At 36.8% G+C, this 24,620-nt stretch overlaps 1 protein-coding gene across 3 annotated transcripts; it reads left to right on the top strand.

The window, feature by feature from the left end:
- Window positions 1–3,269: 3,269 nt before the first annotated feature.
- LOC111329652 (choline transporter-like protein 4) lies at window positions 3,270–24,488 on the top strand. Of its 3 annotated transcripts, none has more exons than XM_022934400.2 (28): window positions 3,270–3,482; window positions 4,597–4,645; window positions 5,623–5,696; window positions 6,443–6,493; window positions 6,853–6,883; window positions 7,363–7,462; window positions 9,360–9,470; window positions 9,763–9,823; window positions 10,173–10,290; window positions 11,352–11,394; window positions 11,504–11,544; window positions 12,264–12,314; window positions 16,553–16,614; window positions 17,109–17,237; window positions 18,087–18,186; window positions 18,344–18,436; window positions 18,846–18,921; window positions 19,038–19,105; window positions 19,515–19,644; window positions 19,960–20,006; window positions 20,438–20,532; window positions 20,630–20,669; window positions 20,838–20,907; window positions 21,685–21,758; window positions 22,053–22,123; window positions 22,664–22,728; window positions 23,215–23,299; window positions 23,816–24,488. In XM_022934400.2, the coding sequence occupies exons 1-28, from the start codon at window positions 3,389–3,391 to the stop codon at window positions 23,923–23,925; spliced, it is 2,139 nt and encodes a 712-aa protein (XP_022790135.2). In that variant the 5' UTR covers window positions 3,270–3,388; the 3' UTR covers window positions 23,926–24,488. The 3 variants fall into 3 exon arrangements, with proteins under 3 accessions (XP_022790135.2, XP_088613074.1, XP_088613073.1); XM_088756948.1 differs by lacking the exon at window positions 3,270–3,482 and adding an exon at window positions 4,027–4,087 and having other exon boundaries at window positions 23,816–24,116; XM_088756947.1 differs by lacking the exon at window positions 3,270–3,482 and adding an exon at window positions 4,383–4,458 and having other exon boundaries at window positions 23,816–24,116.
- The last annotated feature ends 132 nt before the right edge of the window (window positions 24,489–24,620 follow it).

Here is a 24,620-nt window from a genome sequence, read left to right as displayed (position 1 = left end):
CTATCGTGTTCGCTCTTCTGTTAATAGAACAGGGCAAGTCAATAAGTCATGTCGATCTACAGTACTTAGTCGCTATTAGATAAATAGGGTTTATTACTGCGAGGGACGCTTTCATATATTTTATGAAACCGCAGTACGCATATATGAGTTTCATTTATTCAAGTTCATTAACGGGTTTAATACGAACCAACAAAGTGACCTGCTCTCAGTTGGCTTGTTAGCTCAGTTTGTAGAGCTCTGCACCAGTATCGCAGAGGTCATAGATTCAATTCCCGTACGGGCCTAAAATTTTTTCAGGCCTTTTTTCCACCTACTAGATAAGTAGGGTTTATTACTGCGAGGAACGCTTTCATACATTGTGCGAAAGCGCGGTACACATATATTATTTTCATATATTTACTGAGTCGTCGCCATCATTACGCATTCTAGTGTCTTAGTCAAAAATTGTCTTCAGTTTTTAAATGTCATCCTTTCGCGGGATTTCGCAATATTCGCGGGTTTCATAATTTGCCCGCTGACCAAAATTATTGTTTATTCTTACCCTCGACGAACGCCTTCGATTTAGCGTCACCCTCATAGAACTTCCTTTATTTCCGAGAATAGGCCTTTTGCAGCAGGGGTCACGTGATCAATTTTAGATATATATTATGGGATACAACTTGAAGAATACCAGAGATGGAAAGAGCATATCGAAAATACCAAAACGGCCAAGTTTGGGCCCCGGGAATTACAGAGCACTGTTTTTACAGCGGTTTGAACTTTCGGAAAATTTAGAGGATTTGTATGGAAAATGTTGCTGGAGAGCAAGGCCTTGCTCTCCAGCAACTTTTTCCATATAAATCTTCTTATTTATTAAAAAATTTAGAGTGTCATCAAATCTCATTTTTGAATTATGGAGGCCTCAAACTTGGTCATTTTGTTATTTTCGAAATTCTTTTTACTTTTCTGAATTCGGCTAAGTTATAGTCCATAATTTCATGAAAAGTAGGTCACGTGATGGGTTAGCTGCAAAAGGCCTATTGTTAACCTGGGAGTCAGGGTGTTAGTGTTACCAAACCTGAACATTAGCATAACGTGGAACTTCCTAAACCATTGGAACTGGAACCTGCGGAACTTGCGGAGCCTGCGGTGCCATTAATTTGAAAACTAAAAATACTTTGACGTTTAGAATTTCGTTTCCGGGCTGCGTCCTTGATGTCCAGCCACAGGAAGCCCAAGCTCACACAGTAAGTCTCCGTGAATACGATCGCAAGAATTTGCAAGTGAATGCAAAGTCCTGCTCTCAACCTTAAAAAAGATTTGAACTAGTTTTGAATAGGAACAAATTTACCCGGCTCAAGTGGATGTTATTTTGCATTGCGTAAATTTCTTGGGCTGATTTAGAGCCGTTTAGCTCGGTTTTATTACCCATCTGCCTTTGCCCTCCACGTAATCCTTTCAAGATGTTGAATGGTGAATAATGCTGGAGACCCTCATTTAACATGGCTCAAATAGTTTTCGACGTTACTGCAAAGTCTGGGCCGGGCTGTTGAAATTTTCGTACGTTTTATACGGTATTTCAAACCACAATTTTTCTTTTCCCCTCCCCCCTTGGTACTTTATTTTTTTTTTTCAAGCTTGACACGCGCGATTTTTCCATATTAGCGAGTCACGTCAAGACACACATACGTACATCTTATTTAGTTATAATATAGCCGACAGCGCCCGTGGGTAATATGAAGCGAATCCCGTATTCTGTTTGGCTAGCCGTGCGGGCAAGATGGGACCATCTTGCCCGCTTGAGATTGCCTGAGACGGACTTACAAAGTTCGAAACTTTGGGACAATGCCAGCGATGAAGTCGCAAAGTGATAGAAGACAGTCAAAACAAAGAAAACATGAGGTACCCCTGAACGTGGGTTTATTGTGCTACAAACACAGTTGGTTTACTTTCCCAGCTCTCGAAATAAACAATTCATTCTTTAGTTCTTATTAACCGAGCGGGAGGTCTGTATGGGACTGAATCTTGACCGAAGTCAAGATTCTCCCATACAGACCGACCTAGCTCGGTTAATAAGATGTTTATTATATGGCTGTGTCTAGAAAGCAACGGAACATCATATTCTTTGTGACTTTTTTTCTAGACCGGTCTAGATGCCGGTTTAGATGGGGAAATCTAGACCGCTTTCAATATTGATTTCAGCCAATCAAATTCGTGAATTCGGTAGTTCTCAGTCCTTGTGAGACACAGTCATATGATAATGATTCTTATTAAAAACTGGATCGTTGGATAATGCAATTCAAGACTTTTTATTGGCTTAGCCATTATGGTATATGAGCCAATATACCATAATCTAATATCTGTACCTTGTAACATCCGGTTTCTTCTTACAAAATAAAGTCGAGAAGATTTGTCTAATATCTTGGGGGCGTTTTTTTAATAAAACAATTATTCCACTCGCGCTTGTTGGCTATGAGATGATTATAGCCAACTTGGCCCTACGCGCCTCGTTGGCTATCTATCATCTCATATCCAACGCGCGCTCGTGGAATAATTTTTAATTATTAAAGCGAAACTGATCTTTTTGCCAATAGTAAATCCTTTATTGACCAAGCTTGTTCGGTCAAGATGGCTGGATATTAGACTCGTTCTCTTTTATTTCTTCATTTGTTTTTCGAGTTTTTATGGACCTCGATAAGTTTTAATTTGTTTGTTTTAAAATTTATCTTAAATAATCATGTGATTCTTTGTAGTTTCTGTAGAACTGAATAACAATTCCGTCCTTTTCTATGTAGCATCTATCTCTGGGAATTTATATTTTTTTATACCCTTTCTGCTGGAAGTAACAATGAAATTTTGGACGCTAAAAAAATTCATGGAGCACTGTTTAAGTTTTTATCCTAGGAAAGATGTTTAAATTATCTTGGGCATTTTGAGTCATCCTCGTGGTCTCCCATTTCGTGACGAGTATTTGAGTTCAGCCGGAGGCAGCTATGTCTAATTTTTTTTCCTTGAAAAGGTTAAAAGGCTATGGAGGCGGAATTTATTTGCAAACCCAATAAAAAGATCTCCAAGTACAGACCCTTCATGTTGCTTGGATCTTTTTTCAACAACAAAAGCACATTGTAAAGACAATAAGTTTTAGTTCGTCATTCCGTTATGTTGCCATTAGCGACGTGTATGATGGCAATAAACAACAGTTACCAAACTCCTCCTCACAAAGTGCGTTAGTATGAGCACGTGACATGTGTCATCCAATGACGTGAGCGAGCTAAATTTACGTGCGAGCTCATCTACTTTGCAAAATTTCTCTGACGACCCTAAGCTGAGTTCAACGTCACATCTTTTCATGGTTTATAGCGTCGAACTCTCTGAACACAGTTTTTGAACAGCAGAGTCTTTCACGAGGATGGGTTGTTGTGGAAAAAATAGCGACGATGAAAGGACTGACAATGTGGAGATGAAAGGAGGGGATAAGGGTGGCGGAAAAGCTGGCAAGTGGGGTACGTAAGTGAATTACAAAGTTTAGCTCTGTAAACAAACGCGATATAAGTTCAACTTTGTGGTTTCATACGAGGATATTACATTCTATGTTCAGGCTCACAATATTTGGTTTTTAAGGGTTACAACTGCAGTTGCGATGTGTACTGAGGTAAAAGGATGACAGCCTCAAAACATGTATCGCGCCTTGCAATTGAATTAGTTAAACACGATGGTTCGCATTCATACTTTGGTCCGTGTCAGTGAAATGTCCTAAGGCGAGGTTTTACTTTACTACCATTTACAAATTTTGTTACTAAATCCTTCCTGATGTAATTGATTGGATAGAAGTCTAATTTGCTCCTCTTGCGCGCGTGATCTTCATGTCCCACAACGATGAAATTTGATCCCCTTACTTGAACTTCCTTGTTCGGACAGGATCCACGGATAAGCCTCTTGGAAACACCCATACAGCTCAAGAGTTCATTCTGATTAGTATAGAATCGATTTTTTTCGTTAAAGATTGCTCTGCTTCACTAGCATGCTGATGTTATATGCATGCAAAAATTTGAGTGACTCGTTGCTTTAATCCTGTTTGCACGGCATTTGACATAGCCTCCTTCCTTTGGTGGGTATAATTACAATTAAGCTGTACAAGGCAGTCACAGACTTGAAGTGTAAGAGGAAATTTGCTGCCTGAAATTCTGTTGTTCCATTTTTGCTAAATTTGGTTTATATTTTACATTAGTGAACACAGTTTAGAAAAAAAAACATGTCTCAGACTTTGACCCAAGGAAATACAACATACGTAAAATGCCAAGGGAAAAGGAAATGGTGACGCGATCAAACTGCACAAGCACACCATTAAAGTCTGATAATAAATTGCTAAATAGCTTGATGCTGAGGGTACATTGTTCACAAATAAGCAATTCAGCCAAAAAATTAATTTGTGAGACCCATCAATCTGTCATTGCCCAACAATTATTTACCTAAGTGGAGGTGAGAAGTGGTTATTCACCCCCATTTCATTGAATCACTGTTAATTACTCACACAAGCTTCTCAATTAGGGAATTTCCAACCAGCTTATGTTCATTCTACTAACATGCATGTTCTTGTTATTTTTTCTCTAATTATAGGAAAACCTAAACCATTTGATCCAACATTTAATGGGCCAATAAAAAGCAGGTAAAAGTGTACTGATTCCTAGCAGTCTCCTCAATGATTGGTGTTGCACAATGCTCAGAAAATAATTATCTTGATCACTTCCATTTGAATAGCTGTAAATTAAAGTTAATGTTGTAGAGCAATGGTTGTTAGTATCAAATCAGCAATAGTTGTTGGAGTCTGGTAATGTTTTAACAGTGTAACTCCATGAAACTACTGATGTATAAAACCTAAATGGTGTTAATTGATGTGACCTCTTAAAAAAAAGAAGAGAGTAACAGAGATAGTTCCTGCAATATCTAAGGTTTCTATACCACATAAAGATACATTATTTATCATTTAACTAGTGGAAACCACAGGGTAATTGTTATAATGTGTATTTTTGATTAAACACCACCATGAATGTATTCACACATCATTCAAAATAAGTGTTCAGGTTTCTTTTTAACATTATGCTGGGTGACGATTATATCTGGGAATTACTTCAATTTAATGGTGGGAACACTTAAGAAAGTGAAATTATTAAAGAATGTGGCTGTGCTCCAAAGAAAATAGCCAATCAGGGGAAAGATAATTAATCCACAAACAACAACAGTAAATTAATTTGTGGTTTGGAGGTGTATTTGGAAGTCCCGAACTATATTGCGATTGGTTGGTGCCCAATCGACTTGTCAGGAGAAAATCATAGTGTTTGTGGTTCTCTGAGTTTACAATTAATGTAGCTGTTAAGAAAGACATGATGATTATTGTGTTCAGGCTGATATGGAAATGCATGCTCTTTTATTGGTTTACTCTAGCATTATATATCACCAAATTATCCTATGTAAAGGGAAGTTTGAGAAGAAATAAATCAGGTGAATCAAAGGAATTTGTTTAGCTGTTTTCTCTGAGAAACACAAATTAAAGTGAAATGTAGGTAATGGTTCAATGGGCCATTATGCCTGATTTGATATCAATGGCCCACAAATTTTTTTATTTTTTTTGGCTTTGTTTTTTAGGAGCTGCACTGACTGTGTATGCTGCATTCTCTTTGTCCTCTACATTGTGGGCATGATAGCCTTGGGCATTGTAGGTTAGTGCTTATTAATTTAGTGCAATTCAACAACCAACCAAATGTGTAGTGGTCATTGAAATAAATAGTAACCATTCCACACTAGAGAAAACAATTACTTATATAGTTAGCTCATACATACTAATATTATTAGGCAGATGCGTCCACTTTTAGACGTGTCTGTTCATCTATTCAGAGTAGTCTGTGTCCTGTCACAGACTAGTCTTGTACTAGTTTTTTTGTTCATATTTTGGTCCCTTATCTTTGAGCTGCACTACCAATATGATATTTTCCTGATGTGACTCTGATGCTGACTTCCACTCAGGTTGTGGAAAGTCAGTCTCCACCACTAATAACAGTCCCCCTCAGGACTACACTCACCCAAATGATCAGACTACACTTATAATCTGAAATAGATGTTGACTGTGTGTACTTTCACCATATACTTAAGAGAATGGGTAGTATTAGTTTTATTTTACCCATAAGCAAGCATTTCCTTCATTACAAAAGGCTATTGGTGTAGATCGAATGCTTTCTTTGGAAAACTAGTCTTATTTGCATGACAAGAAAAAAGGATTTTTACATTAAAGGTTTCACACTTAATTACCCTCATTTGAAAGCCAGGGCTCAATTAATAACCATCTTGGAAATGACCAATGCAAATTCACGTGAGGGAATTGTTGAGATCTCAAGTCAGATTAAAAGGGGTTTTATATGAGTATATATTTCTGGGTTCTAACCATGTGTTCTGAACATTTTGATTGCAGCATTTATAAAAGGCAATCCATACAAGCTGCTGGGTTCTGTTGATTCTGATGGTAAGTAGGTATACATGCAATTAATTCTGCAATTAGAGGTAAAATGTTTTGTCTTTGTTTTCTTAAAGATTTTTATTTTCTTTTGTTTCAGATACATTACTGTTATAACCATAACTGTCGAACATAGAAAAAAAATTATGAAAAACTTAAATGCAAAGTATAATTGGATTAGGTTTCTTTAAACCTGAAATCATTGTAAACTGCAAATAGTCAAATTTACCTGGTTGTAAACTAATAAAATTGTGAGGAAAAAATAGATTTATACTATATGGACAGATCAAAGCTTCACAACTTATACTTAACAAAAAAGCATAGTAAATTTCAATCAATAATCATTATGACTTGTTTTATTCTTTCAGGAAATATCTGTGGCTATGATGAGATTGTCAAGTAAGTTAATAATCTGAATATGTACGAAATGTATTAAACAACAGGATAATGATTGTTTTACTTTAGGCTGGTGGATTTCACAGCTAACCTTTTTCGATACTAGAACTGGATATTTTGTGTTCCTTTTAGATTAAATTTATTTGTTCCTGGAATCTAAATTGCATATTTTCCTGCAAATTTAATCTATCAAATCTATCAAAATATTTTGCAAAACTTAATATCTTACAAGGTTATTGAATGTGTATTATCTGTAAAAAACAACTCTATTCGGAAAGATACAAAGGAAAGTTTAAAATTTGATATTTAAGTGGTTGTGGTGAGAACCCAGTGTTTCCACTTATTTTAAGAATGGAGGCTCAAGGTACCACCGACTATCAACTTACTTTTGAGCAGTACTGTATGCATAAATAATTACAAATGAGATATGTGTGACATTATCGTGATATTACTTTTAACATTTACATTTATTTGCATTTAAGGGATCGGCCTAAACTTGTTTTCTTTGACTTAACGGAATGCCTCCCAGCAGTCACTCAAGTTGCAACAAATATCTTTGGGGCATCTTGTCCCACAAAACAGGTGATCATGATGAATACCATCAAATCCAATTCATATGAGCCCTCTTATTGCAGCTTAATTTTTGGGACTCATCGCAATTTTGTGTCATACTTTGAGACAAGGTTAAAGGGTACTATTTTTTTCAATATTAAGTACGTCCCCCACCACCTCGCTGACTTGTTGTATTAACACTCACAACAGGTAATTTAATTTAGGCCTTGTCAATTGTGTCAGTCCATATTTGTCCTTTTAATGTTTCTAAATTGCAATCCATCAGTTGTTAGTGCAATCAAATTAAAATGTAGGATCCTTTGTGTAAACTGAGCCTGACTGTTATTGACTGATAACCTTTAATTCTGCCAAGTGTGACGAGCATCTTATTTTTCCTTACAATATCACCCCTGAATTGAATAAAGGAAATGATCAACAGCCAAAGAAGCTCTTGGTTGTTAAGAAAATTCTTTTTGTCAGCATTCTAAGAAATATATAGAGGACACTATGGGTAATTTGTGTACTGTTATAAGATTGTAAAGAAAGGGTTAAATTTTCTCAGGAATCATGGAATGTTGTCAGATTAGAGAACATTAGAAAAGGAATAGTGAATGACATTGACAAACCTCTGTGCACATAGTACTGATGATAATGATGTCATCTCAAGGAAATTTAACATGCATGTCTTACAAATTTAGGCTAAAGAACTCATTACAGTTGAACCTCAATTATCCGGATTTCTCGATTATCCAGACTTTTTCTCTGGTCCCAATTTTGTCTTGAATATTTATCAGTCATATACCACAGCCATATACTTTTCCAAACTACAGCGTGAGTTTGTTTCATTTTCAAAAAGCTTAAAGCAGCGTTCACACATGTGGTAAGTAATATGAAAAACATTCAAATGAGGTCTGATTGGCTTAGAGTTGCTTTGTTACTAAGTGAGATTTCACGTTCTATTGGCTCATTTGGTGTAGTAAACAAGATAAACAAGCTACACATGCAGTGTTCTAAATGTTTATTCACAATCATCATATCCTTGAGATGTAAGCAATCTGTTCTTGTGGTAAAAGATGAACAGTCTATAATTTCGGAATTAGAGAAAGGAGAAATAGGAACCAATATGTCAGCTGAATATGCCGTTAGTAAGCAGCAGATAACTGATATCCACAACAACAAGGAAAAGATCATGAAGTTTGCCGACAACTTAGAGACCAGCGAAGGACTGCAGCTTAAATCATTGTAGAGTTTCACCTAATGAACAGCTTGATAAAGCCTTCTATGCCTCATTGATATTCATATTCTTGATTATTTGGATCCTTACATGGTTATCCAGACTATATCATCTAGTCCCAATGTGTCCAGATAATCAAGGTTCATCTGTAGTCATTTCACACAATAGTCATATATTAATTTGTAATTTTTGAATTTGATAAGTTTAGGAAATTGTATGAAGGCAAGTGTATTTTGTTATTTTGGAAATCTTTCAAATCATGTCAAGCTTAAGTCATTAGATTGTGAAGTGCATATGATTTTTTTTTAAATTTTTATCATGTTCTTGATAAAATCACAAACCAAAGCTACATGTACTCTGTGCATCCTTGTTTTAGAAGCTTTTTGAATTTCAGGGGAAGGTGATCGATATAGAAATTCCATAGTGTCTTCTATAACCTATAATTATGCACATGGATCAATCAAGAACAAGAAAATTTGTTACAGTAGTTTAGATTAAAACAAATGAAACAAGTTATTGCCCCAGGTTGTGAATCAAATTTAGGGATTGTGTTACATGTACATGTACCTTTTTTTTTTGCAATAATCAAGTCAACTAAGTTGAAATAAATGATCATGAGTGTAAGAAAATTAGTATTGATTATATTGCTTTATGTTTTTAGAATGTAATTTTTTGCAATTTACCTTGTTTTAGCGCTGTGTGAAGAGTTGCCCTGACAAAAATGCAGTTGCACTCACTGTGAATGTATCAGACCTTGTTTGTGACTATGATGTTGATTTCACCAATTTTAAACCAAGTACACAGGTAATTTATGTTAGCCTTCAGTGGTTAACTCATCCTATTAAAATATAGTAAGTAAATTTATTACTGGATCTAACATTTAAATCAGTAAAAGAGGCATGGGCATTAAGCTCAGAAAATAATCTTGATGTGATGTGATGTCTTTGTTTGCACTTTCTACACTTCAGTATCTATATTGCTTTTCCTTTAGCAGAGTGTTTTGCATTTCCCAATGTAAATTCTTTTCTGTATTTAGCCAAGCCCCTTGGGGCTTCCCAAATCATAATTTATCTCGGTGTCATTCATAACTTAACAGGAGCGCTCTGACCTAGTCAAAGAAAAGAGGTGTGCTCCATATATTCTCAAAAGTTCTGATGGTGAGTATATGAAACATTATGTCTGTAATGATTGTGGCATATGGAGATATAAAGCTTTACATTGATAAAACCAAATTATCTCATCATACCCTCCCCTCTGACAAAGCACCCCTAGTTTCTTCAGAAACTCGCCCCCATTTATATTCAATAAAATTTTACACTTGGAAAAAAAGAACACAAACACATCCACCCAAAGATAGTATGTGTAGCATTTCTTGAACTTCACAATTTCCTCCCTCTTAATTGTTTTGATTATTAAGTCAATTAACAAATAATTGTTATTTTTTTTTCAACATGATTGAAAATTGCTTTTAGTTAAATATAACTATTCATTTGCTTTGTTCAACAGTCCTAAACCGTTGCATACCAACACTGGTAGGAGATACACTGACATCCAGTTTGAGAGATCAGCTACAATCAGCAGATGGATCAAATGTCACTGCTGAAGATGTGAAAGAAGGATCTTTGTAAGTAAACACTGACAAATGTGAAGTTAATGGGATACATTGGGAAGTATCCAGTGAGCACAGATTTATGAGTATTACCTACAATCCTCAATGATCAACATTAATTTGCTATTACTATCCAGTGTCAGACTTTTTTTAAACTTTTGTCTATTCCATAACAAATTCTGGTTTAATTACTACAGCACTGCACTTTGTAATATCAGTGGAAGAACATGTTGTCTTATATTAATTATTTAGTGAGCTTGGTTGCAACACTTTCATTTGCCAACTTGGTACTTTTACTTCCCTGTGGAACAGAAGAATGTTACAACTTACAGTTGTAACATTGCATTATAATTATAAAGTTGCTGGGACTGAGTAACAAATAAATTGCCAAACTAGTAGGCTTAAACTGTTAAGTAAAATCTCCTAGTCTGTACCAAAGGAAAATGTACAGAGAAGGGTATGGAGAGTTAATGGATAATGAGGCTGACCTGCCTGTACTGATTCTGCTATAGTTAGCTTATGTTGTAAATAAAGTGGCAATAGAAACAGGTTTTCCTTGTTTCTCTACTGTTTAAGAAATTGATGCAGGAGCTCCTGGGAATGTTATTTGAGGGGGGGGGGGTGCTTGTTTGACATTTTTGCCAAGGGGTTGGGTGCTTATTCTTACTAGGAAATACAGTATGCAAAGTCATAAGTTCAATGCCCTCACAAAATCCTGTTCACATTAATGTAGAGAAAATTATGTTGGAGTCACAAGTAGAGGGAGAAGAGCCAACTGCTTACAGAGGCAGCTCTTGGGCTCTGGACACTGTATGGCTACAGCACAAATGGCATAAATGAATTGCTTTGATTCCATCAGTATGATACTTGCTTAAATAGAAACGGTTTTGCTTTGCTCTTCTGATTACTTAATGCATGTATATTCTGACATGTGTGAAGAGATACCAGAGCTATAGCCCTGCTCATGCACTTCATGCTTTTTGATAACTGAGTCAAGTATCCATCCACCATTTAGAAAGTAATTAATATGCAACTGCAGATTTGAAACTTTCTACTCTTTGATTTTCCTTCTTTAGAGCTGTCCAGGCATTGCTGAACCTGCAGAACCTGGGTCAGAAGGTAGGAATCATCCCAAGATAGTAATTTTTTGCCTTCTCTGATCTATGCATGCTCCTAGACACATTCATTTGGCAAAAGTAACAATTTTACCTATCAATTTTTGTGTTAGATCATACAAGATGTGCAGCAATCTTGGTACTGGATTCTGGCGTAAGTATAATGGAAACAAGACCAGCCCATAATTACACTTTTTAAAAGCAGAAGTATGTTTTGCAAACCATACATTTTTCTTTGTTGTCATGTAAAGTTGTATATTTAACAATAATTCACTGAAAAGGGGGTGAAGAAGAACATTACTGAGCTGTGAAGGTGTGAGGTATTGTCCAACACTTTCACCTACACTGAGCTGTATGAATTTATTGGCTGTTAAAAAAAAACTCCCATTAAGTTTGTAAAACCATTGGGTTTTTACTATTTTTATGTTCATTTTGTATTTAGTTCTTAGTAAACAAGCAGGAGGTCTGTATGGGAGAATCTTGACTGAGGTTGCCAGTACAGACCGAAGGCAGTGAGGTCTGTACCAGTGACCGAGGTCAAGATTCTCCCATACAGACCAACCTAACTCAGTTAATAAGATGTTTATTATATGGCTGTGTCTTCTATGCCAATTTTTTATATTCTTTGTACCTTTTTTTTTTCTAGACTGGTCTAGATGCCAGTCTGGAAGGGAAAATCTACACCACTTTCAATAATTTACTGATTTCAGCCAATCAAATTGATGAATTCGGTAGTTCCCAGTCCTTGTGAGACACAGCCATATAATAAAGGGGTGTACAGGTTAAGTTTTGCATTAAGAAAGCACAGTAAGATTGGGCATATAATTTTAGTGAGACTGAGTGCACATAATTGACAGTGTCTTTTTAAAACAGAGCCATGGGGATTGCAATGGTGGCTTCATTCTTGTATATTATTGTTATGAGGTGAGACCAATATTAAATTAATGTTTCATCAGTCTCAACTTAGTAATATTTTTATACTAATATTTACAAGTGCAGTAGAGCAAAACAAGAACACACTTTTATATGGAATGCCATTTGTTTAAAAAAATACTTCTTTTATATAAATAAACCTTTCCTCAACATATATAATACTTCTTTCATATATGTAATACTTCCTTGTGAATATATAGTCTTTCCTTGCTTTTATAGCAAACTTTCCTTGGATAATAAAACTTGGTGTTGTACAAATCAAACTTGTCGGCAAATAAGACTTTGTGCAACAGATATAAAACTTGTAACGCAATCCCTTTGAACCCAGCTCCCTGCGGTCAATACATGACAGCTAACGCAATCTCTCAACCTTTGCAACATGGTGCACGAGGATCTTGCAAACCGACTTTCCGCTCTAGCAGATCCTCTACGTGAAAGAGAGATGCCACAACCTGATCCATCAAGGAATAATGGAGAAAGTACTTCTGGACCGTTGGTGAGATTATTTCCGAGTTCAATAGGCTGAAGTACTGCCCAAATGAGTTCAGGGAATGAGATTCCGGTTTGAGTTCCTTTGACTTTGAGCTCAAATTGCCATGGCCCACGTGTCAAACGTTACAAGCCATACTCTAAAGGGAAAGTGAAGGGTAAAACTACATCTGTGTCCGTATTGAAGGATGTCATCCTTCTCCCGAGTCCCAAAATACCTGATGTTTTGCGTTGGAAGACTAGAGAGGAATTATATATAAGAGAATTGATCTATCCCGCCTGTGAACTGATGAATGAAATGTCATCCGAAAGTATGGACAGACTCTCCTTCTTTCAGCAGTGTCTGAAAGGGAGGTATTTCAAGATTGTGAGGCCTGTGGGAAACAAAATAGTGGCTGCAGACCTTCCACAGGATTCGATAACTGGAAGAGTGATTAAACACTTTTCGGGTCAAGGTCCAGTATATACAAGGTGTGTTATGCCAATAGAAACAGACTCTGATTGGGTGAGTGATAAAGAACAACAAGAGGCCTCTTCTGGTGATGAAAATGATAACAATGACATTGTTGTTGTGAATGATGATGATGATGCTAGTGACCTGCTGAAACCACCCTATTCATTCACTATATCAACCTCTTCAAGCTCTGCATCTGACCCCTCTGTAAGTGCTATGAACAATGGGTCATCATTTGAACTTCTGCATCCACTGGAAGATGGGGAGGTTAGTGGGTCTGAGGAGGCAATCCCTGTGAAGCTGACAGTGCAGAGGTGGTGTTTCAGAAACCAGACCTCACTCCTGCAGGAGTTCTTGAATGGCTAACTGGTCAAAAACACAAGCTTTTGGGCAATGAAGGTCTCTCTGTAATCGTTACCTTCAATCATGACTGTAAGAAAAACAATCCAAAACATAAAATCTGCTATCCTATGGTTGGGGCTTGTGCTAAGGAGTTCATTTTACCAATGGCCCACATGACCACTACTGAACAATTTAATGAAGTTTTTGTTACTGCAATAAACAAAGGACAATCATTCGGAAAAGCATAGAGTTCATCTCAGTTGAGTATCCTATAATGCGTCCTAACAAAAAATTAATGTCCATACCTTGCATGCAGGCGTCAATTTACCCACTGTTGTTGAAATGGGGTATACTGTATGGATATTTTCTTCACTTGCTGTACACATTTAGATTTGTAGACATAAAACAAAATGCACTTTGGATGATTCCCTTAATGGGAGTCATACAAAATGATAGGATCATCGTGTAAGAACAAGTAAAATTACTATTTGGGCTTCTTCTGGGGAAGTTGTGCACTTGGACTTGCAATTGAAGCCATTGGCATCTTAAATTCTATATTCAAGAACACTTAACCACATCCATTTTGGTATTTGCTCTGTTGGCAAGTGTTTTATACAATGATCCATGGTTTTCAGTATGGAAGCTCTCCTTCAGTGTTCCCAGTGCAACAAGCATAACTTATCTGATACAATTATTGAAACGTTTTTGTTGTATTTTGATGTTCTATTGACTTGATGGCTGATATTTCCAGTTTTGCTAGGTCATAATATGGGATTCTAATTTTTTTTAAGCTGATCAATCTTCCTTCAAAGACCAGAATCCAAAATGTATTCAAAGTTCAATGTTATTGTTGATAGAAAAAATTTGTTTGGGAAAATTATTTTTTATTTTACCTTTTGCTTGAAATATATTTTTTATTTGTTTATTTCACCTTATCAAATGCATTTGTGAAACTCTCCAAGCATGGAAATTTGATACCCTTAAAATCCCATCAGCTAAGTAGTGTTTACATCTTGTTGCCAACCAATTCAGATAATGTGATGATTTATTTGCGAGATTCCCATTGTTCATTTTGTACCTGCATGTGTCATGTTTAAGAAATTGTACAATGGTATCCCCCCCAAATGAATCACATGATCTTAATTCCTTGGCAACAAGATGTAAATGCTGTTAGCCCATTAGCTCTATCCTGCTGCCAAAACATATGAAATTAAGTTCTTTCACCTTTTTAAGAAAAATAGCACTTGCACAGATTGATTTTCCAGGTTGTCTTTTTTGCAGGCCTAGATACTCATTATGCAATTTTATTGTGGATGTTGTTGCCATCGTTAATGTTAGAATCCAATCAAAGAAACCAGAGGGGTGAATAATTTTGGAATTATTGATAAATGTTTCACAAGAAACCAGAGGGTTGATTTATTTGAGATTACAGTTAATGACAAACAAGAAACCAGAGGGTTTTGATTTATTTGAAATTACAGTTGAATGATTCTTGAGAAACCAGCAAGAGGGTTGATTTATTTAAAATTACAGTCAAATGATTAACAAGAAACCAGAGGGATGATTTATTTGAAATCACTTTTAAATGATTCACAAGAGGTAATTACCTTTTAGGGCCGTGTGTAATTTAAAATGATGAAGTACTTGCTTATTACACAATAAAACGTAGAAGAATGCTGACAAAATTGGTAGAGTGCAAATAGTAAAAACCGTGAGACTATTAATTTTACTAAATAGCACACTTTCGTGAATAAATTGTCAACCTGTGAACAGCCAAAGCAATGGCTTGACTAAGAAATATAGACTATAGTGAATTACTTAATATAAATTGTACAAATTTGTGCAAATTTGTTTTTCTAATGTCTCACAGATTGACTGTTTGCACTCTAGTTGGAACAATTTACAACAACAGACAAGCTAGACGCTCTGTCAGGGGAAGTTACAGTATAACAACTTTGCAAAAGCACTTTGCCTGAAACCAAAATGCATTCGTTGGTGTTTCTTTCTTGAATTGTTATTAATGCTTATCCAGTTCAAACATTTGATAGTACATTGGTATTCTTGGGTTTAAATTATATTAAGACCAGGTGAGCTCTAGGTCTCAAATGATTGTCACTTGACTATGTCTTCATTGTGCTATAGCAATTGAGCTGTATCATGCAAAATGGGCCAAGATGAATAAATATAAACAATTAGATATTTCAGAAGTTCTGCTTTAGGGTGTTTTGCAGGTTTACCCTTTTGATTTACCCCTTTTTCTCCACCAAAAATAAGGACCATTTGAAGATGTTATCAAAATTTTGTCAGGAAGTAAAGCTACATATTGTTTTTTTCGAGGCCCTTTTTGCATGACCTGGCCCAATTTTAGTTGCTAAAAGAAATTTATAGATTGTTAATAAAGCTTGTTGAAAAGATATTCTGATGTAGCAAGGTGGTAGTAATATATAAATTGCTTTAAACAGACAGAAAAATAGCACCAATCCTCGATCAGTTTTTGTAGCTAAATGCAGCGATTGATCGGCAACACTGAAATCTTCAGTAAATAGGGTTGTCTGTAGTTTTTCAAAGGGCAGTTCCTCGAGAAATCTTTTAAATTTGTCAAAGAAAACATCCAATGTCCACCATTTTTAAATTGTCTTGACACATGTTGACCACGGGGAGCTGGGTTTGAAGGGATTGCATTACAAGTTTTATATTTGTAGCACAAAGTCTTACTTGCCAACAAGTTTGATTTGTACGACGCCAAGTTTTATTATCCAAGGATAGTTTGCTGTAAAAGCAAGGAAAGACTATATATTCACAAGGAAGTATTACACCTATGAAAGAAGTATTCTATATGTTGAGAAAAGGTTTATTTATATAAAAGAAGTATTTTTGAATCAAACGGCATTCCATACTTTTATTCAATTATTCAATGTCACATTTTTGAAATTTCCTTTTTCAGGTGGATTGCTGGGCTTGTGGTGTGGGTGACCATTTATGCAGTTTTGACTTCCCTTGGCTACTGTAAGTGTGAAATTTAATTTTGATACTGTCATAAACTAATAATACACGCAAGTAAAGTCAACCTTTAAGAAAAGCTTACCCCAGTCACCACTGAATTGGAGCCTATTTGCCTATTTCTTACTTCTATTTTTAAATTGCTATGTACTCACTCTGGGGTTTGGAAAAGTCTATTAGGTGAACTTCTACGGGGAGAAGTTACACTAACTAGTTCCTGTTTCAAAATAGAATTCTGTTCACATCCCATTTCTCAGGCATTTGTCTTGAGCAGCTGCTCACACTGTTTTAGCTTCTTTTCAATCTTCCATTCAAATGGATTTTGACTTCTGTTGGGGAAAAACTGCACCACTTCTACGATTTTAGGGAGTTTAAACAGTTTTTGCATTCTCCACCCAAACATTTCTGTTTTTAAAGTTGAGGGCTGAGGTTGCTGTAGTAGTGACCACAAGTGGAAATCAACTTGGTGAAAGCAGTGTAGTTTGTTTTTCAACCTTCAGCTGTTTATTACTGTTGGACAAAGTACAAAGAACTGTCATCCAACTCTGGTAACACCACAAGCACTGTTCTGAGTGTGTCCACTGGTCTTGATTCATATGCTAACAGTGAAAAAACTTGGTACTGGCTGAGTAAGTCAAAACTCCTGTGTTATATACTTGTGATACTCTTAATCCTCCCCTCTGTTACTGTGCTAGGTGCTAAATTGTTATTATTTTTTTTTTTATTTTTATTTTTGCATTTACATGTACAGGTCACTGGTGGCAAAATTCTGGTTTCCAACATTGGATTTTGAATTGCATTGTTTGCCAACCTGTTGTAGTCTCAGACTCTGCTGTCTTGCTCATGTGCACTTAGACCCTGGGGGGGGGGGGGTACTCCCTTGTAAGGGCTTAATGGGGATGTGCAGCCAGCCAGGGTATGTTTTTTGAGATTTTTGTCTTAAACAGGGTATCGAATTTATAATTTTTTTGTCTTAATCAGGGTATCGCTTTATCAATTTTTGTCTTAAACAGGATATCTTTTCTTGGAAGATAAACAGCAAAATTTTTACAAGCTCTAATTTTAATTAATATTGAATTCCATTGATTTTGACATTGATGCCAGGCACATTAAATGTCTTAAACAGGGTATCAAAAATTGGAATTCTGTCTTAAACAGGGTAGGAAAATCAGTGATATTTGCCTTAAACAGGGTCAGGGTATGAGGGGCCGCTCCACCTCCCCACCCAGGAATATATCAAGTACCCCCCGGGACTTATACCTGGGAAGGGGTGGGGGGACTAGTAATAATAGTGATTAGGAGTGTGTGGCACCCCTCTCAAAACAGTTCCCTTACCTTTTGCTCTAACAAAGGGCTAAGAAATATCAGTTTTAGAAACTGTTTGTGATGGCCAATTTACATTATCAACTCAGTTGAACAAACTGAATTATCTAGTGATAATAAACTGATGAAGGGACACCCATTTTCTTGTCATACAGCTATTATTCTTGGTGTTATCCTTGGAATTCTGTTGTTGATTCTTCTTGCTTTATACAAGAGAATTTCAATTGCCATTCAGATCATCAAAGAGGGAAGCAGGTATGGCCATTACACCCTCTTTCTTTTTAGAAGACATTGTTTTGTTGTTAATGCATGTGAAATTCAAAAGTTATTTTTGAGCCATGATCACATTACATGTGTGTGGTAAGTAGATGTTGTTTTTCATTTCAAAATGTAATTTCCTTTGCTCCTGTAGGGCTGTGTCTGCCATGCCGTTCAGTCTGTTTTTCCCAATCATACCATGGCTGCTCCAGATCATACTGTTTGGATGGTTTGTTGGTGTGTTAGCGTATCCTTTTATTTTTGAGTTATTGTTAAATGTTAAATGTTTATCTTACAACTTTTACATAAACTATTAGTAGTTCACATCTGCAAGTCTGGATGAGTTTTGGGTTTGTGGGAAACTGAAGGGAAGTTTGGTTGGGGTGTGATTTTGTGACCCTTTTCAAGACAGCAAATTGCATGTGGAATGTAAAGTTCAGAGAGCCACTGCGATGCACTTTCCTCCTCTTTCACAGTCACGTTCATGAACACAGTCACAGTCGTTGGTCTCCATTTTGTTTCACTTTTCACTCTATTTCCACATAGAGCACTCATTACGATCATTTTCACTGTGTTCCCTCGATCTTTCATTGTAGCACAAGGTCAATTTTTTTTTTCACATCAACTGTCTTATTTGACCTCCTTAACAATGAAAGCTTCCTTGTCACTGCTGGTGGTGCGGAGTACCAGGTTGTGTCCAACGACACTCAAAATGGACAAGTGTGTACGCAGGTAAGAATATTTTGATGCTTTTGGTTTTTTTTTCTGCTTGAATTTCCCAAAAATCCTCTGTTAATAAGCTAGGATCTAGACATTCTTTTGTATAATTCTCCTTCAATCATTTCTAGGAAATAAAAGATGCAATAGGATCTGCCAGCAACTACACTTGCAATTTTGTGGACTTTGCAAATAATGAGTGAGTAACAAAGTATTGACTTTCTTGAAATGAATTGCCATGTTTCTTCAATGATGAAAATTATTATATCTAGTGAGCACTTTTTCAGTTCTAGTTTGTGGCCCTGACGCACATACTTGAATGAGGCGGTGGGGGGGGCGAGGGGGGCTGTGTATGGTTTATAGAACGGTAGAAACAAGAATGTTATTCTTCACATAGATATAATTCTCCCGACATGACTTGTCAACTAATTTTGACACTGATTCTGGGCCAACGACAAACATGGATAAATGTAAAAGTGCACTTAAAGTCACCTTTAAGAACAACCTGTAATCCTACAGGTCAAATCGGAGAGTTTGGTCCTGCATCAGCCAATTCACTTAGGGCTGTTAGTTACTGACCAAGTTGTTCTTTAATCCGTCTGTTACAGCCATTTGTTCCGCATGCAAGTCTACCATCTGTTTGGCTGGTTCTGGGTCATGAATTTCATCATGGCCCTCGGCCAGTGTGCACTGGCAGGTGCATTTGCTTCCTATTACTGGGCTTGGGATAAGAAGACGGTGAGTGTTTTTTTTTTTTCTTTGTAAAATTACATGAATCTGCGGTTGATTCTTAGTGTTGATTGACATTTTTTTATATATCTGTATTTCTCGTTTTTTTCGCCACTTGAACGGATTACTTTGACTGCTAACTGTAACGCCATGGGGTGGTTCTTTGATTTATCTCCACTTAGTGGAGCACAATATAGTTTTTAAATTATTGTTTTAATACAGTTTTAAAAAGGTGATGGATCGAAGATTCTATGGATATAAAAATAATTGACCACAAAATATACTGCAAAACTTATCTTGTTGTTCGATCCGGCTGTGTCACAGGACGTACCAAAATTTGCTGTAACGGCATCTTTCTTCCGGACTTTAAGGTAGGGTTTGACACATGTAATTGTTTTAAAACTTTTCTTTCAGTTGAGTTTTCTGTCAACTTTTATTACCTTAAACGCTGACATTCCGTTTTAGAAATTTTTGCACTTTTATGGACTCTCTTGGATAGTATTCCGAGCTTTGGCTGCAGTTTTTCATTGTGAATGCGACCTTTTGTTTCTTTACTTTCTTCGAACTGTGATCAATCTGTAATCTGATTGGATGAGATAGTGATGCGAGTTTTCTGGAACAATTACTCAGTGAAATAAAGCCAAACCAAATAATTCCGGAATACTTTTGACCCTGGATTGAAAATTGTCACAATGACAATCGTTGATAATTACCTCCACGTAATGACCCTTTACCATCACTTCTTTCTCTGTCTGTCTGTCTGTCTGTCTGTCTGTCTGTCTGTCTGTCCGTCTGTCTTTAGGTACCATACTGGATCACTGGCCTTCGGGTCTCTTATCATTGCCATCGTTCAGTTGATCCGAGCAGCATTGGAGTACCTCGATCACAAGCTCAGAGGTAACATATATGCGTTATATCCCCATGCAAAGATCTATTTCAAGACTTTTTATGTACGAGTGTGTGGTGGCTGATTGCTTCTTTTGTCTTTCTCTAGGGCCTGGAGAGCAAAGTCAGATTACTAAGTACCTTATTAAGTAAGTTGGTAACTATTCAGCTATTTGAAAAGAATCAGAGACTCGCTATTCGTGAAAACTAAATGTGGTTGATTATATACGTTCCAATGAAATGCCGTCTAAAAATTATTTTGAGGTGACTTATTTTAAGTGACTTTCAGTTTTTTTTTTTTTTCTTTTAACGTTTAGGTGCCTTAAATGCTGCTTTTGGTGTTTGGAGAAGTTCCTGAAATTTCTCAACAAGAATGCTTACATTATGGTTTGTAAATAATTTGTTAGTCATTTAGTTACTGAACGTTTTCCTTCTCGTGAACATATTTTCCCCTCTCTTTAATGGTTGATCCTGCCTCCGCTTAGTTATGAATCCAAGGTCCTGAGCGGAGATGTTATCAGCAAAGCTTGCGCAGAGTTAACAACTTTTGACTTGTGCCTCTTATCGTCTTGTTGAACAGGGCAAATGAATTTTAAAAAGAAAACAATAAGAACAAAAACAACAACACGATAACAACGTCTACATGACTTGGGACCGGTTAGTTAAACAAAACCTCGTCCTAAACTAGCATCAGTGAGGCCAAACGTTAAATTCAGAGGGGGATTTTTATTAACGCTGTCAGAAGGCTGAAAACTGAGGCCAGAAAAAGCATTAATTCATTCTAAACCTGAGAAGCTTCGAGGTCCTGTGGGTTCGTTTGAACGAGCGGCCCTTTACCTTTAACCCACTCCCTCTCCCCCCCCCCCCCCTCTTAAAGTCGAATTAGTTATTCTCCTTGCTGTCTGCCATACAGTTCTTAAGATGTTAGTTCGGGGAATTTGGTGTCGGATCAACCAATTATTCCCGAACTGATTTCCCTCTTTATTCTCATCACTTGCCTGCTTGATATCGCATTGATATTGTTAGGAGAAATTCTGTCTTGGTCACTCATGGCAGTTAACTTGAAGGGTTGAGATTTATGCTCGAGTGTGCCTCACCACTGGTGTAACCACAAACAATAGAAATATCAAAGCTTGGATTGATTTGCCAACTCGTTTGATTCAGATTGCAGTACACGGCAAGAATTTTTGTGTCTCAGCAAAAGATGCTTTTTTCCTCCTGATGAGGAACATTTTGAGGTAAGGCTACCTAGGTGAGAAGATTAGTTAGGTCGGAGAAGAAGTTTCTTGATCGTGTGTTGAAACGAGTTTATAAGATCTACGGAATCATAGGTTGTGATTTGCGCAAGTCTCAGTTGATTTGAGGATGCAATTCTTCCATAATTTTAATTTTATCTGGTACAGAGACACGAGGCCATAACGAAGTTATATGCTCCAAACCAAGTTTCCACAAATATGTGGAGAGAATTACACAGATTTAGTGGAGGAAACTGATTTCTGTTGTGGGTGTTAATCATTTCTTTTCGTTTGCAGAGTCGTCGTATTGGACAAAGTAACGGACTTTGTTCTGTTTCTCGGTCAGTTAACTATTACCGCAGGCCTGGGTGAGTCTGTCTTTTTTCTGTTACAGCCTTCAACAATTGCTTGGAAGTTAGTTGATTGTTTGTTCTGTGCATATGCTTTAGCCCTACACTTAAACGAACATGCATGGAGCTTTTAACCCTAATATACAATTTGCGAATAGGGTCGATCAAAACCATTTTTACCTCAAGAACCGGTCCCTAATTTCAGTCGTAAACAATGTAGCTGAATGTGCCTTACTGAAATTCAAGTTATACGCGTGAACAGCCACTTGCAAGCGTTGGACGTGAGGTGAAAACGTATTTTTTAGTTCGGTCGTGACCTTTCTACCCTGTTCGCGATAAGCACGCCTGGGTAAACTCATTTCAAAATGGTGTATGTCAGTAGGTTGTTCAAGAGTGTTTATGACTGGAATTCGTTCCCTTAACTACTCGACACGAGGTATAATTTGAATCATGTATAGAAACGAAGGATTCAGTTTATGTTCTGTCGTTTTTAGTTTAAACATTATCCATTCCGTCGCTGTATTGTTTTTCATTAGTTATCTGTTTATCCTTACACAGGTATTGGGAGCTTCTACTGGTTTGAACGACAAGAAAACCTCAACTATTACTTAGCCCCTGTTATTGTAAGTATTTTGTGATTTTTTTTTTTCTTTTAATACAGAAGTACAACTGTTTAAGTCTTAAGGATGACGACGATATTTGCCAACTTGCAAAAGTTTTTTGGCAACGACGTAACCGAATAGCTTAGGAGTTTTTCGTATTTGGGTTAATACAAATGAAGTGACCATTAGGAGAGCTTTCCTTTCACTGATTACCGTAACGGACGCCATACCTAGCAGCTAGACAGACAGCTTGACTGGACAGACAGGTAGAAAGACAGAAATACAGATAGACGGGCAAGCAGACAGAAGGCGTGACAAGTGGTGTATGCGAGATGCGCATTCACATTTGTTCTGATAGACTGACCTACCAACTGATAGAAAACCAGAAAGAAGGTGTTAGAAATGACAAACATTTGATACACGTTTGATGATTGATTCACCAAGAAATGAATAGGCTCGCGCTGGTGTGGATGTGCTTCTCACTCTCCTGTAATTTTGTTTTGTTAGATCATCGTTGTTGGCGCCTACATGGTAGCATCAGCTTTCTTCAGTGTCTACAACATGGCCATTGATACGGTCTTCCTTTCATTCTGTAAGTGTTTTCTGGGGTAGTAGGTATGACAAGTCTTGCTGAAGACTCCCTAAGAAACCCAATATTGAGAAATCCGACAGAAAAAACGGTGCAGATCACAACGTTGCTGAAAATACTCAGTGACCGTTTACCGAAATGAGCCTAAAGTGAGACGAGCTTGAGAATCAAATTAAAGTACAACAACGAAACCATCGTCAGTGTAACCTCAGTGTGTTTGTGCCTTTTTTCTCGACCAAAACTCAGTGGTACTGCAAAACATGGTCCCGTGTTGGCAAAGTACTGTTGTTTGAAGTAGATTAATTTTTTTCCAGTTTTAGTTCTAACCATCATTGACACTGTTCACAAAAATCGACTTTCTTTTATATTAAGAGTACTTAAAATGATTTAGATCAGGTTTGTTCCTATTAAGCTCAGGCTACGAGTAAACTTTCGGCCTCATACAGTAACTTATTCGCTCGCTCGCTCGCTCGCTCTTATATTTACCAATTGTTGTTGTTTTATTCTCGTTACTTGCAGTGGAGGATTCTGAGCGGAATGACGGCTCCCCAGAAAAGCCATACTACATGAACAAGTCCCTGAGGAAGATCCTGGGAAAGAAAAACAAGAAAAATTCAGACAGCGAATGAAAAGACTGTGACTGCGGCCAGATCATCAGTGATCAAATTTCAGATACGCGGCTGTCAAAGTGATTATTGCTATTTTCAATGCGAAGGATTTATATCCGAACATGTTTTTGACTGATCGAAGAGAGAGGCATAGGGAACTGTATCAAAGAGTATAATCGTTTTTATGTAGTTCCCTTATTTTCTGAAGCTATTTTTTATAGCTGATAGAATTCTGAAAACCCTCTCTGCTCTGCTAGATGTTTCAAATGAATGCTTCTGCTATTGTTTGATACGAAGCTAGGCTGTTTTTCTCTTTGGTGATTGGCAAGAGTAAAGCAGCTTTTCACAGGGATAAGCTGACAATTTTGACACAAGTTTTTTACTTGATCTAAATTAACATTTACACTTCTAAGTGCGAGAGAATCCTTCTGGACTTTAATGTGTTATCGTTTCCCTCTTCCAGGTATTTTGGTTTTGTAAAATTGTAGATTTTCGCTGGACGAAATCTTTGTACATACAAGGCTCTCGTCACTGTATTTGAATTGAGTTAAAGCACATCTTAATATATTGTATCATTATTAACACAGACAGTGTGTTAGTAGAGAACTATGGAAACTATGTTCCAGGTTACAAATCGAAGCTCCCTCAACTAGTAGTGAAGATAAAAAGTTTCGGTCATCAGATTTTTTTTTCGTCGTAGCTCATCAAACGTGCTG

This window comes from Stylophora pistillata, chromosome 4 (assembly GCF_964205215.1).
Source record: "Stylophora pistillata chromosome 4, jaStyPist1.2, whole genome shotgun sequence".
In the NCBI taxonomy this organism is placed as follows: Eukaryota; Metazoa; Cnidaria; class Anthozoa; order Scleractinia; family Pocilloporidae; genus Stylophora; species Stylophora pistillata.
Note: the sequence above shows the minus strand (reverse complement) of the source record. Positions and strands in the feature narration are given on the sequence as shown.